The 12,564-nt window shown below is 39.1% G+C and overlaps 1 protein-coding gene across 1 annotated transcript in view; it reads left to right on the top strand.

Moving 5' to 3' along the window:
• LOC103479133 (complement C3-like) overlaps positions 1 to 12,271 on the top strand; it is a 25,539-nt gene extending 13,268 nt beyond the window's left edge. Inside the window, exons 11-39 of the mRNA XM_008433763.2 lie at positions 845 to 991; positions 1,366 to 1,465; positions 1,653 to 1,747; positions 1,871 to 2,062; positions 2,585 to 2,746; positions 2,912 to 3,041; positions 3,620 to 3,688; positions 3,831 to 4,028; positions 4,654 to 4,774; positions 4,859 to 4,947; positions 5,096 to 5,235; positions 5,906 to 6,118; positions 6,237 to 6,300; positions 6,572 to 6,661; positions 6,755 to 6,958; positions 7,447 to 7,522; positions 8,192 to 8,351; positions 8,453 to 8,548; positions 8,649 to 8,799; positions 9,401 to 9,486; positions 9,572 to 9,649; positions 10,392 to 10,547; positions 10,749 to 10,811; positions 10,957 to 11,038; positions 11,148 to 11,196; positions 11,586 to 11,676; positions 11,791 to 11,880; positions 11,968 to 12,079; positions 12,159 to 12,271. Coding sequence (XP_008431985.1) covers positions 845 to 991; positions 1,366 to 1,465; positions 1,653 to 1,747; positions 1,871 to 2,062; positions 2,585 to 2,746; positions 2,912 to 3,041; positions 3,620 to 3,688; positions 3,831 to 4,028; positions 4,654 to 4,774; positions 4,859 to 4,947; positions 5,096 to 5,235; positions 5,906 to 6,118; positions 6,237 to 6,300; positions 6,572 to 6,661; positions 6,755 to 6,958; positions 7,447 to 7,522; positions 8,192 to 8,351; positions 8,453 to 8,548; positions 8,649 to 8,799; positions 9,401 to 9,486; positions 9,572 to 9,649; positions 10,392 to 10,547; positions 10,749 to 10,811; positions 10,957 to 11,038; positions 11,148 to 11,196; positions 11,586 to 11,676; positions 11,791 to 11,880; positions 11,968 to 12,079; positions 12,159 to 12,256 — 3,402 coding nt within the window. The 3' untranslated portion in view covers positions 12,257 to 12,271. The remainder of the gene's footprint in view (positions 1 to 844; positions 992 to 1,365; positions 1,466 to 1,652; positions 1,748 to 1,870; positions 2,063 to 2,584; positions 2,747 to 2,911; positions 3,042 to 3,619; positions 3,689 to 3,830; positions 4,029 to 4,653; positions 4,775 to 4,858; positions 4,948 to 5,095; positions 5,236 to 5,905; positions 6,119 to 6,236; positions 6,301 to 6,571; positions 6,662 to 6,754; positions 6,959 to 7,446; positions 7,523 to 8,191; positions 8,352 to 8,452; positions 8,549 to 8,648; positions 8,800 to 9,400; positions 9,487 to 9,571; positions 9,650 to 10,391; positions 10,548 to 10,748; positions 10,812 to 10,956; positions 11,039 to 11,147; positions 11,197 to 11,585; positions 11,677 to 11,790; positions 11,881 to 11,967; positions 12,080 to 12,158) is intronic.
• Positions 12,272 to 12,564: the final 293 nt, after the last annotated feature.

Below are 12,564 nucleotides of genomic sequence, written 5' to 3'. Positions count from 1 at the left end.
TAAGTAAAGTACAGATACACGAAAATTGTACTTAAGTACAGTAACGAAGTACTTGTACTTTGTTACTTCCCACCACTGATTATATTTATCTGCTGCATCTTCCACAAAATTATGCAGGCAAATGTCAGATTAATGCTGACAATATATCTGCAGTTAAACCCAAAACAAAACACCACGACTAAACTTAAGAAGTAGAGCGGTAAACCATCATGAAGCCAAAGGGATACTGAAGTTAGAACAAATAAAAAGATCTGTCCTGAGCACAAGATAAGTTTCCCCCCTAAAGTTCTTTTGCAGGCCGCCATGAAACACATTTATTTTGCAATAAACTATCATAGGCTTGGCTTGGTTGGGTGAAGTAATCAAAATCCCTTAACTCCAAAAAGTCACAGGAAGATTTGAGGTATTGTTGGACAGATTAAGTGGGAGAGTAAATATAGCTGTTTGGAGCTTTTGTGTTGTATCACTGAGATGATTGTTTAAAGAAAATGTATGATTGTCATGAATACTACACCTTCAACTCCACTCCGTCAAACTTCGTCTTTCTTAGACAGCCGCTCCACTCTCTGACGCTCACCGTGATGAGCACGCAAAAGTCCTTGTTTAATTATGGCGCTCAGGATCACTTTAGCATGTGCAGTCAGCAGGACGTGCAATCTCACTGTGTGTGAAATTTATTTGTTTATCAATTTTTGCTCATGCAATTTACTGCTGAATGCATTTTAAGAAACTGTTGATCCAAAGATGTTCCTCAAACATCCTTTCTTCTCTTTTATGTACGGATGTATGAACACACACTTTTCTGTCAAATACGATTGACCTTTGCCTGATTGTTTCTGGAAAGGTTGAGGTTCTGAATCCTGATGGCACTTCAGCACCAGGAGTTCCTGTTGCAATCGATGAAGCTGAGGCTGAAGGCGTTACTTTTGCTAACGGCATGGTGAGATTTTCAATCAGTACGCTGGAAAACAATGAACCACTAAAAATCACAGTAAGTCCTGGAGTGTTTTTTTTTGCATTCCTTGTTCATGTGTGTGATTTTATTCTTCGATTTTAGTCTTCTATCATGTTCGAAAAAAATTAATCGATAAAATAAATCCTGAGAAGTGATAGAATTGCATGTTTGTTGTTTCACATTTTCTCTGCAGAAGACTATTCTGCATGCTGACTTCGTATTTAAAATAAACCTTGAATCCCTTTGTACGTTTCTCACATTTCTGACAAGTGTCTTAAATAAATCTTCCTAAATAAGGAAAATCTTCTTTTACATAATATTGCTTGTAGGATATCTATTACTGCATTGCAAACTAACAATATTTATGTATATTTCTTCATTTTGTTTTTTTGATGTTTGTTTAAATGTAGGTAAGAACCCAAAATCCTCAAATTCCAGCTGAACGACAAGCATGGGCAAGCATGACGGCTCTCCCTTATAGCTCAACAAGCAAAAACTATGTCCACATCGGTAAACACTAAACTACATCCGTCATCGAACTATGCATAAATGCACTATATTGTGTACGGAATTTCTTAATGTTATGTGGATGTGAATTAATGTGTGAGCAACAGACGATCTTAATTTCCCTATGGGATTAATAAAGTTTTTTACCTTACCTTACCTTTTATACAAATGACCAAAACCGTCTCTGCAGGAGTGACAACAGCAGAAGTAAGCCCAGGAGAAGATCTGAAAGTGATTATAAGCCTCAACAATCAGGAAAACCCAGAAAATTACGTAACATATTTGGTGCGAGAGCAAGTTTGGTTTTATGTGTGTGCAGAGAAACTTGCTCTGTTTCTAAGAACTTCTGAAGTATAAATGTTCCAGAGAGCTGATCAGTCTTTTTATTATTATTATTCCTGCTTTCAGATCCAGAGCAGAGGTCAGTTAATAAAACATGGACGCTTTAGAGTGAAAGGTCAAGCGATGATATCCACGATATTCACCGTTACCAAGGAGATGCTGCCGTCATTCCGCATCCTGGCCTTCTACCATCCCAATGACAACGAGGTGGTGTCGGACTCAGTCTGGGTGGACGTGAAGGACTCTTGCATGGGCTCGGTGAGGCACAGCAGCAGCAGGGCTCATGGGAGAAAATTTTAAAAAATGCAACGACGGGCACCAGGTGGGACAGAGGCTACGGTCCTCAACGGAGCTGTCCCAGGTTCAGTTCCCATCCCCCGGCCTCTTACTGCATGCTTTTCTTGCTCTGCCTTTCTTTTTTTGTCTCATTACTAAAAATAAAAGGCATTTATGATTTTTTTATTTTGTAAAAATACACATTTCTTCCATATGAATTCAGATTTTTGAATTGATTCCAGGGCCGAAAATCATATTCTGTTTTTTGGGGGGGGGGGACAATAAACAGAAACATTTCTTGAGAGTAATTCCTGGGTTGTGTATTAAGTTCTTTTTACACAACAAAAAGTTAAATAGGGAATCATCTTATACCAGTGGGAGTTAGAACATGGTAATAGTGWGTCTAATAGGGAAATAAATGCTTCAGTAGTTAAATAGGTAAGTCTCTTACTTCATTTCATTGAGTTGGCGTACACCTACATTTCTTTTCTGTTTCCTCTTAAGTTGAAACTAGAGCCACAGAAATATTTTGCCTTTACCTCCTACGAACCTCGGAAGAAGTTTGACCTGAAAATCACAGGAGATCCTGAGGCCACAGTGGGGCTGGTGGCCGTGGACAAAGGCGTCATTGCGCTTAACAAGAAATACCGTCTGACGCAGAAAAAGGTGATCGTCTCTCCTGAAATCAGGCTGCAGAAAGCGAAAAGGAAAAGTGCTTACTGACCATGTTCTGCCTGTACATTAAAAACCAAAGCATCTGTACATGTCAAACATTCTTCTTAGAGTTGTTTTAATGACATTTTGTCTTGAGAGCCTTTTTTGATTCCTCAGGTGTGGGACACAGTTGAGAGCCACGACGTCGGCTGCACATACGGTGGAGGAAAGGACAGCATGAGTGTGTTCTACGATGCTGGGCTGCTGTTTCAGTCCAACTTACAAACTGGGACTCCCTACAGGCAAGGTAGCACCATACTTTATTTTTTTTTTCCATTTTCTAATATAGTAGATGGAAGAGAAGCAAACCACAATTTTGTGTGACAGAGGAAAACTGACAGACATGACTGTGTAATGCCAGCAGAGGCAGCAAAAAGTGCCACCGCTTCAATGGCAGTCATTTAAAGTTTTAGGAATCCCTGCTACACAAGAAAACTGTCAAGAGGTTTGACAACACAAAAGCCTAGAAGTGAAAGCTTCACCTCCAGAACATTCACCTGTGGGAAGGTGTCAAAAACAATCACAGGAAGCGTAGACCACCGCAGAGCAGGAATGGGTAGAGAGAGASGGCCAACAATTTATAAAATATGCCATTAAAATATTAAAATGCAAACTTATAATATATAAAACTTACAAATTTATGTATATATGTATAAATTTGTATATATTAATTTGTTATCTCAGTGTCAATATGARAACCAACAGATTTTAGGAAAGGCTGAATTGAAAATAAAATCCTCACGTCTTCTGCWATTTGTCTTCTAAACTGTATCTGGCATAAATCTGAAATAACTTTAGCAAGACGTGTATTTATCCATGTATCAGAGCTGACATGCTCGGCCCTCAGCAGGAGGAAACGGAGCGCGGCCATGATGAACGTCACCACCGGATTATGTAAGAACCATCACAGAAAACAAGAACAATTTCCCAACTTTTTCTCTTTCAGTTTATCCTTACTGGGCTCCTTGTCTGCCGACAGCTTTTTGGTCCTCACATTTACTTTTGTTTATTCCCCCACAACCTTCTGTGTAACCAGTGAGTCGATATGACAACRACCTGCAGCGTGACTGTTGTTTGGATGGCACACGGGAGACCACAGTTTCATATTCCTGCGAGCGTCGCAGCGAGTACATTCTGGACGGTGAGGCCTGCGTCGAGGCTTTCCTGCACTGCTGCACGGAGATGGAAAGAAAACGAGCCGAGAGGAGAGAGGAAAACCTTAAACTAGCTCGCAGTAAGTGTAAATGCCCGGAAGAAGGGGGATATTTTAATAAAAGAGCCGGACACGGTGCTTCTGCTCCAGCGTATATTATTTATCTCAGTTAGCTCACAAACATACACAATATCGACGTAAACAGCACTATGTTAGCAACGGCGCTAACAATGGAGCTAACAGAGCTAACAACGGAATTTGTTAACATTCGGAGCGTCAAAAAAAAAGTCACAAGCTTTCTGACAGTTAATAAACTCATTTACAGTCTACAGGTGTGTTTATATATATACTCATACCTGAAGAAGGGAGATATTTTAATAAAAAGAGCCGGACACGGTGCTTCTGCTCCAGCTATGGAGGAAGTTCCGGTGCTCTTCAATATAGCTAGCGCAAGCGCTGGWCTCCCCCTGCTGGTTGCATCTAACCATTACATCAGCTAGACATTAACATCTTCAGCCCAAAATKCTGGTAAAGCATTACAACATCTTAACATCAAAAGAATAAATGTATCTCTGAAATAACCAACTTTCAAACCATCACATAAGCACCTGGAACAAGACATGAGAGGCGACAGCATCACTATTTTGTCAGTTTTGTTATTTGAAAGGAATAAAATGTGATTTTTTTTTTTTTTATCAAACTCGAGGTGAGAGCGACGACAGCAGCTATATGGACACGAATGATATTGTCTCTCGCACCAAATTCCCTGAAAGCTGGCTGTGGTCCGATGTCAAATTGCCAGCATGCCCTCCAGACAAGCCTAACTGGTGGGTTCACAGAAACTTTTACAAATGAACAAAAAGAATCACGCTATCAGTTTAGCTTCAATCTTAAATGTGTCTTTGTTTCAGTGAAACAACCTCCTTTGTTAAGAACATGGCTCTGCAGGATACGATCACAACATGGCGGTTCACAGGGATTGGTCTGTCCAATACTGGTGGTGAGAATTCATTCAACTTGAGGCTTCARTGTTTAGTTGTGTTTCAAAATTTAACATCAAGAAAATTCACTGGGTTTTTTTCTGTAGATTTAAGTCCCTTAGGCGTTCCCTGTGTCTTTATTTTCTGTGATATTTGTGCTGTGTGAAGGCCTCTGTGTGGCCGACCCTTTGGACATTGTTGTTCGAAAGGATTTCTTCATTGATCTCAAACTGCCCTACTCAAGTGTTCGAGGAGAGCAGATAGAAATTAAAGCCGTTCTGCACAACCAAAGTCCAGATATTGCCACTGTAAGTATGTAAGCATGGATTAGCCACTGATTACTTCTTGATTGCCTTTACTCAAATCAGGATTCCTTCCTTCGCAAACTTAATACAATGCAGGAAGTTAAATAATTGGTTGGGGTAGTTGCGGAGCAGTCTTCAACAAAAGCAAGAAACAGTCTCCCTATTGTTAGCAGCAGGCTGGACCTACTTAACAAGTTTCCATTGACTGCACATGGCTGTACGCAATTGGAAATGTGTTAATCTGATGCTTTTTCCTCACCCTTTCTATGCCGCTTTTTGTAGCTGCATAAGTCAAATTCCTCCCATTGTTGCAGGTTGGAGAAATGAAAGAGTTTTGTTTTTTTATTGTCAGAATACTTGTGAAAAAAAACTAACTGATCAAATTTTGCACATTGTAATCATTTTTTTAATACTGCCCTGTGGGGAAAAAAATGTTCCTCAAAGAGAAAAATCTTTAGCGTATTTTGAGCTAGATTTTTATCTTACTTGCACATAACTTTTTAATCAAGAGAAAAAGACATTTGGACAATTAGAAAATGGGTCTTCTAAAAAAATGTTTCCACTGGCCTTCCAGGGATTCCTTTATTCCCAGTCCATTACTGAGCATCAAAAACCATCTGAAATTAATTGAACTGAGTAGTCATACTGTACCTTTTTACCTGTTGTTTTTAAGGTACGTGTGGATCTACTTGAGGCAGAACATGTGTGCAGCGCAGCTTCTAAGCGTGGCAAATATCAACAGGAGGTCAAAGTTGGGGCCTCGAGTACACGATCAGTTCCCTTTGTTATTATTCCAATGAGAGAAGGAGATTTCAACATCGAGGTCAAAGCGGCTGTCAAGGACACCACGCTCAGAGATGGAATTACAAAAAAGCTGCGGGTTGTGGTAAGAGAAATGATCAGTGTGTAGCCAGCCTCTTTTGTCTACCAACAGTTTCAAATGATTACATTAACAAGAACTGATAAAATATTTTAGATATGTTTCCTCACTGCTGTTTTTCTAGCCGGAAGGCTTCCTAGTAAAAGCACCTCAAACTATAAAGCTGGATCCCGAAAATGAAGGAAAAGGTAAGCAGGACTTTGTAGACTTATAAGATTTTTATGTACTCATAGTTTAGCACGCAGATAATTTCTGATAAGCTACAGCGTACGTTAACAACATATTTATTTCCATTTTTCATTATTCAAATGAGTGGGATGACTCTGAAGTTACGATAAACGCATGAGGTAGATAGAAAGCACTGAGTTGAGACCATCAGACAAACTGCACTAAAGGAGAGATTAGAGTGAAGGTTGATACTGAATCCTTATGAATTTTTTTTCTTTTTTTWAAATCCAGATGGTAAACAAGTGCAGCTCCTCCGCAGTAATATTCCTCTGATTGACATCATACCGAACTCAACTACCAGCACACAAATAGCAATTACAGGTGATATGCAAATAAACCGGATGTAAGACTGCAAGGTGCAATTAAGACTGCGTGACGTTAGCTTCTCTTTGCTGCTCGTGGGAATGTTGCCAGGAAAAAAGCCTAAAGAAGAGCTGAAGAACGCCGTCACTGGAGAGTCGATGAGCGGCCTGCTCTACCAACCTTCTGGTTGTGGAGAGGAAAACATGATCCACTTGACAATGCCCGTCATTGCAACCACATATTTGGACATGACCTACCAGTGGGAAGCTGTGGGGGTCGAGAGACGGGATGAAGCCCTGCAGCACATCATAACCGGTGGGGCAAATAAATATATATTTCTCTGACTATTTATATCTGAGGTCAGGGATCTTCAGCTCCAGTCCTCAAGGGGTGGCAACCTGCAACTTAATCAAATTACATCCTCAGTTTGCAGTCAAGTTCTCCAGAGTCCTGCTAATAATCTGATTGTATTCTCATTTGTTTTGAAGCATGTAAAAGTTTCGGGACAGCGCCCCTAGAGTACTGAAGTTGACAAAACTCTTTCCTAGGTTTATGTTGATCTAGAAAGTTACAGGTACAGTCATGTCACAGATTGTCTATAACAGATGGAAGATRATTCTATTTAGTTCTTAATGTGTATTAAAGCAAATAAAAACTGTTATTYAATTTCAATTTGAACTTTATGAAGAAATTAAATTTTAACCTTGTGCACAATCCCAATGAAAGATGTGCAGCATCAGAGCACATGGGTTCACAAAACATAAACTTCAATCAGTGAATCTTGTTTGTTTTGTTGTGCTTAGGTTACCGTAATCAGCTAAGCTACCGTAAAAGAGACGGATCCTTTGCTGCATATCCTGATCATGACAGCAGCACCTGGTGAGCCCTGAAAACCTTCAGACATAATTATCTATCTATAGTAATTTGCACAAGTTTTAAAACACTCTTACTCCTATCAATAGATGGTTCTTTTTCAGTCATCCTATTGGCTTTCTGTAGTTTTCATMTTCACTGTTTAGTCGCATTTGAAGCCCAGGGGAAAGAGACGATCCATCAGGACTTCAACCTGGGGTTCTAAAAATAAATATCAGATTATTTTGCATTTGTTACACTCTGAAAAAGAATTAAAATATTTTCAAAGTSAGAAGAAGCTAGCAATATTTGCAGATCTTTTGGCTTGGCTGATCTGGGAACACCTTGGGATTTTCCCAGAGTAGCTGCCCCAAGTGGCTGGGCAGAGCGAAATCTTGCCCTCTCTGGTTAGAAAGCCTGAATAAGTGGAAGAAAATTAATAGATGGATAATTTATAGGTCAAACATAAATTGCTTACCAAATAGGAGGAGTTCTCCGTAAATTAGAGCCACAGCAAATGTCTGAGCATTTTAGAAAGATCTACAGGAAGCCTGGGAAAGTATTGCTCAAAGCCACTTTAAAAGATTACAAGTACGACTCCTAAAACAAGCATAGACGAATTTACAATCTGACTTYGTTCGGTTCGATGTTTCAGAAATTACCAACCTTTCTTCATCCTCTGTTTCCCCCCGAAAGGCTGACAGCATATGTTGTCAAGGTTTTCTCCCTGGCCCACAGACTGGTGGCCGTTCAAAGCAAAGTCATCTGTGACGCCGTCAACTTTTTGATTCACAACGCACAGCAGTCTGACGGGATGTTCAGAGAAGTTGGAAGAATGTCCCACGTAGAGATGACTGTGGGCACCGTRAAATCRTCCAGACCTATAATTCATCATTTTAAAAAGCGTAGTATTTGTAAATCAGTATYAGTGTAAGAACAGGTTGTGTGTGTCCACAGGGTGACRTCRGCGGCGTAGATTCGGACGTCTCCCTGACAGCCTTTTGCCTCATTGCCATGCAGGAGTCAAGCAGGTTATGTAGTGCCAGTGTTAATGTGAGGATCTTTGTTTTCTCTCACAATACAGTATATTGTAATGCTTCCAATATTCTAATATTTCTCACCTTTTTRAAAATGTTTCCTTTGTTTTATCCAGAGTTTACAAGACAGCATAAACAAAGCAGTGAGCTACCTCCAAAAACGCCTGSYGACCTTAATMAAYCCYTAYACTGTTGCCATGGCGTCGTRTGCCCTGGCCAATGAAAAYAAGCTGAACCTGGAGATCCTGCACAGTTTTGCCTCTCCAGGTGCRATCACACAGTAACACAGACACTATGGAGCAGTTCTAATGAAACAGTTTAGATCATTTAACCTCTCAGCTACAACACAAAGAGAAGACGAGAGAGTTGTGTTCAAGACCCCCAAGAAATTTTAATAGAGGCAAGAATAGGGCCGAAGCCAAGCAAATATAAGATCATCATTTTAGCTGTTGCTGAGAACATTTAAAGAAAATCTGCCTTTGTTCATTAGTGAACTAACCTGTAGCAGGTATTCAGACTAACTGGTTCCACTGGTGTGACTTAACTTTTTTCTACAACAGTCAATGAGGATGAAGGTGGAGGCAAGAGAGGAAATCCCATTTCATTATTGGGGGGAACATTCAAAGATGTTTGCTTTGCATCTAGGTCTTTTTCAAATTCTTAACATGATTTCCCCTTATCTATAGTAGTAGCAAGTATTAATCTGGGAACAGCTGCTCTGTATCACTGAAAACACTGCATTACATTTGTAAATCATTGCTGATATCTGCACATGAAATGTCTACGTGTATTTCTTGATTTTATCGATAAATATGTTGCTTGCACTCATGTTTTTGGGAGGCTTCTTGAGCCGTGTTGTCGTCCTCAGATCTGTCCCACTGGCCGGTACCAGTGGGTCGTATTTACACAGTGGAAGCCACAGCATACGCTCTCCTGGCTCTGGTCAAAGCCAAGGTCGGGATGTTTTATGTACTACATAAACACGACAGATGTTCATTTTTGTCTGACAGCTTTCATCCAGTGTGTTTTCATTGTAAAGGCCTTTAAAGAAGCCTGGCCAGTTGCAAGGTGGTTTAACAAGCAGCTAAGAGAAAATGGAGGCTTTGGATCAACTCAGGTGAGAAAAAAATAGTTTTTTTTATTTTTCTTTACCTTTATGACAATGTTTACCGTTCTTTATATTCTCAGATATCAAAGAACCATACAGGCAAATTTATACACTTGGATTTGATCACTTTGTTGTGTTGAGAAGATGAATTTCCTGTTGAATGACAACTCAGGATTTTTTTAAGGACACAGCATTAAGGTTTCAAGCTGGTAGTCCAACTGGGAATATTGGGGAATTATTATTAGCCCTGACCTTAAAATCCAGTATGTCCTCCCTGCTTATAAAACATAGTGGTAGCTACAGGAAAAATCTGTCTATTGCGATTATGTTTTATACACATTACTTTACCTCCTCTACCTAGCAGGTTTTGCAGCTGAAAAACAAAATKCCCTGCTGTAAGCGTTCACAGGGAATAAACTAACAAAGATCTTTCTGGTTATGAAACGCAAAAAGCTCTCCTCTCTTGAAGATGAACCTCCTCCACAAAGAGGAACAGGGGCTACTTTCTTTTTAATTTTTTTTGGTGGAAGACCGCATACGTTGAGGATGATTGAGGTCACTCCAACTCTCGCCAAGTGTGGCTGTCACTGCCTCAGCTCAGCTGATAAGCAATATTTATACCACAGTTAATTTATTTAACCAGTTGCACTTGTATCACACTTTAAAACCAAAGCTGTGTGGTATTTATTACACTGGTTTGTTTCTTGGTAGTCAGAACTATTTGTTTTTCATGTMCGTCTTSTCTCTGCAGGCCACTGTGATGGCGTACCAGGCCGTGGCAGAGTTCTGGACTGGTGAACAAGATCCAGACTATTATCTAAATGTGGACATCTTGTTGCCGGGCAGATCAAAGCCTGTGAAACACAACTTCAACAGGAAGAACTACTTTGCCACAAGAACATCTAAAGTTCGAACAAGCATTTTGAAACTATTAGTATTTACTATTATTCCCATATGGAAAGCACTTTGAATTGCCTTGTTGCTGAATATGTKCTACATAAATAAAATTACCTTACCATAGTGGCTCAAAACTATTATAAAAAAAAATCCACTTCATGTGTTTTAGCTGATCTCTGTATTTGCTTGTCTGCATTTTAAATCATTATAGATGAATAATATAAACCAAGATGTGACTGTCGTTGCTACGGGCCCAGGAGAAGCCACAGTGACGGTAAGTGAAGTGTTCACTTCTTGGTTTGGGTTCAACTATTCAAGGAAAATCAAACATATTTTTAACTTTAAATACATAATCTCATAAACGACWTYCTATTTATTTATGTATTATATGCTAACTTAAAAACWCTCTTTTGTGACAGATGGTGTCATTATTTTATGCTTTACCCAATGAAAAATATAGTGATTGTCAGAAGTTCAATATGACAGTACAACTCCTTCCAGGTTAGTTTTCTTGTGTTTTGCATCTTGCTGTGTGTTAATAAGTTTCTGGGGATGTTTCATATCAAAYTGGTGTGATCTTCCACCAAATAAACTTTTGTTGTGTTTCCAGAGACGTCGGATGAACGTGAGAAGATATACAAGATAAGAATAGAGCTTTTGTAAGATCTATTAGAATAAATACAACATTTTATGAAAATTGTTAATTTAACMMTAAAWTGGGTAAGGAAAAAATAAATTCTGGTAGTGACTAATCAGAAATTAAAATGTCTAAATTCAAACACCAAAACACATGTAAAAACAATAAAATCTCTGTGAGGATCTTGTTTTTAACGCTAAGCTTGATTGACAGCACTAAGATCCTCCTCCTGCCTCTGATTGGTTGTTTCTGACTGATGCTGCAGAGGAGCCACAGAGAGGAGGCAAAGAATATCATACTGCTACAACATAGCAACCGTTTTAACAAATATTGTTTATGAAACGTGCATACTGAAGCTTTAATTTTGTATTTCTATCAACTCTTTCTCTGCTTAATTTTTATTCTGCACAGATATAAGAACCAACATCGAGATGCCGCCATGACAGTTTTGGATATCGGTTTGCTAACCGGCTTCACTGTTAACACCAAAGACCTAAACCTTGTAAGACACACGCAGACCTTCAAGACTGATCAAATGTGTTGGTCTAAAATATTTAAAATAAAGATATGTTTTTATGCTCACAGATGAGAATCACAGTTGTTTTTTTGCATTTAGTTATCTAAAGGTCGAGCCCGCACTATCTCAAAGTACAAGGAGATTATCAGTGACTCAGAAAGAAGCTCGATCACCATCTACATGGACAAAGTAAGTCTTTAGTATTACATCCATTCAACCCTTTCTGCATCTATATTCTCYTCTTTCATTTGTCTTGTTAYTMATATTTCTCCAAAGGTTTCACACACAAAACCAGAGGAGATAATTTTTAGGATTCACCAGAAGCAGGCAGTGGGAGTACTACAGCCAGCAGCTGTGTCTGTTTAYGAGCACGACAGCCCTCAGTATGGTAATWACAACACATCRAARATATGTTTAACATATATAAAKATACATTTAAATCTGCTTGTGCTTAACACACCATGCAGAGACGCGCTGTGTGAGGTTCTACCATCCAGAGAGGGACGCTGGAAAGCTGCTGCGGCTCTGCAAAAACGACGAATGCATTTGTGCTGAAGGTGAATAAAACYTGTCTTAATAGTYGGTGAAAATTAGCTTTAAAAAGAAATATTGCTTCTTTGGATGAGACCAAATCATGACCAGTGATACATGCAGCTAAATTTACGACCTTGAACTWGTTTGTAAATAAATAGAACAATAGATGTTCAAAAATRGCAAGAAACACTAATAACTGTTGTYATTTRAAATKTGAAAYTCTGATATTCAGTCTTTGTYTCTAGTAGGTTCTTGCTGCATGAAGAAATTCTGAATTATTTGCATAAACTAAAATCTACATCACAATCATAAAAGTATTTGGTTTCTAGGATAGTGTAA

The sequence above is a fragment of the Poecilia reticulata genome, linkage group LG1 (genome assembly GCF_000633615.1).
Source record: "Poecilia reticulata strain Guanapo linkage group LG1, Guppy_female_1.0+MT, whole genome shotgun sequence".
Lineage (NCBI taxonomy): Eukaryota > Metazoa > Chordata > Actinopteri > Cyprinodontiformes > Poeciliidae > Poecilia > Poecilia reticulata.
Note: the sequence above shows the minus strand (reverse complement) of the source record. Positions and strands in the feature narration are given on the sequence as shown.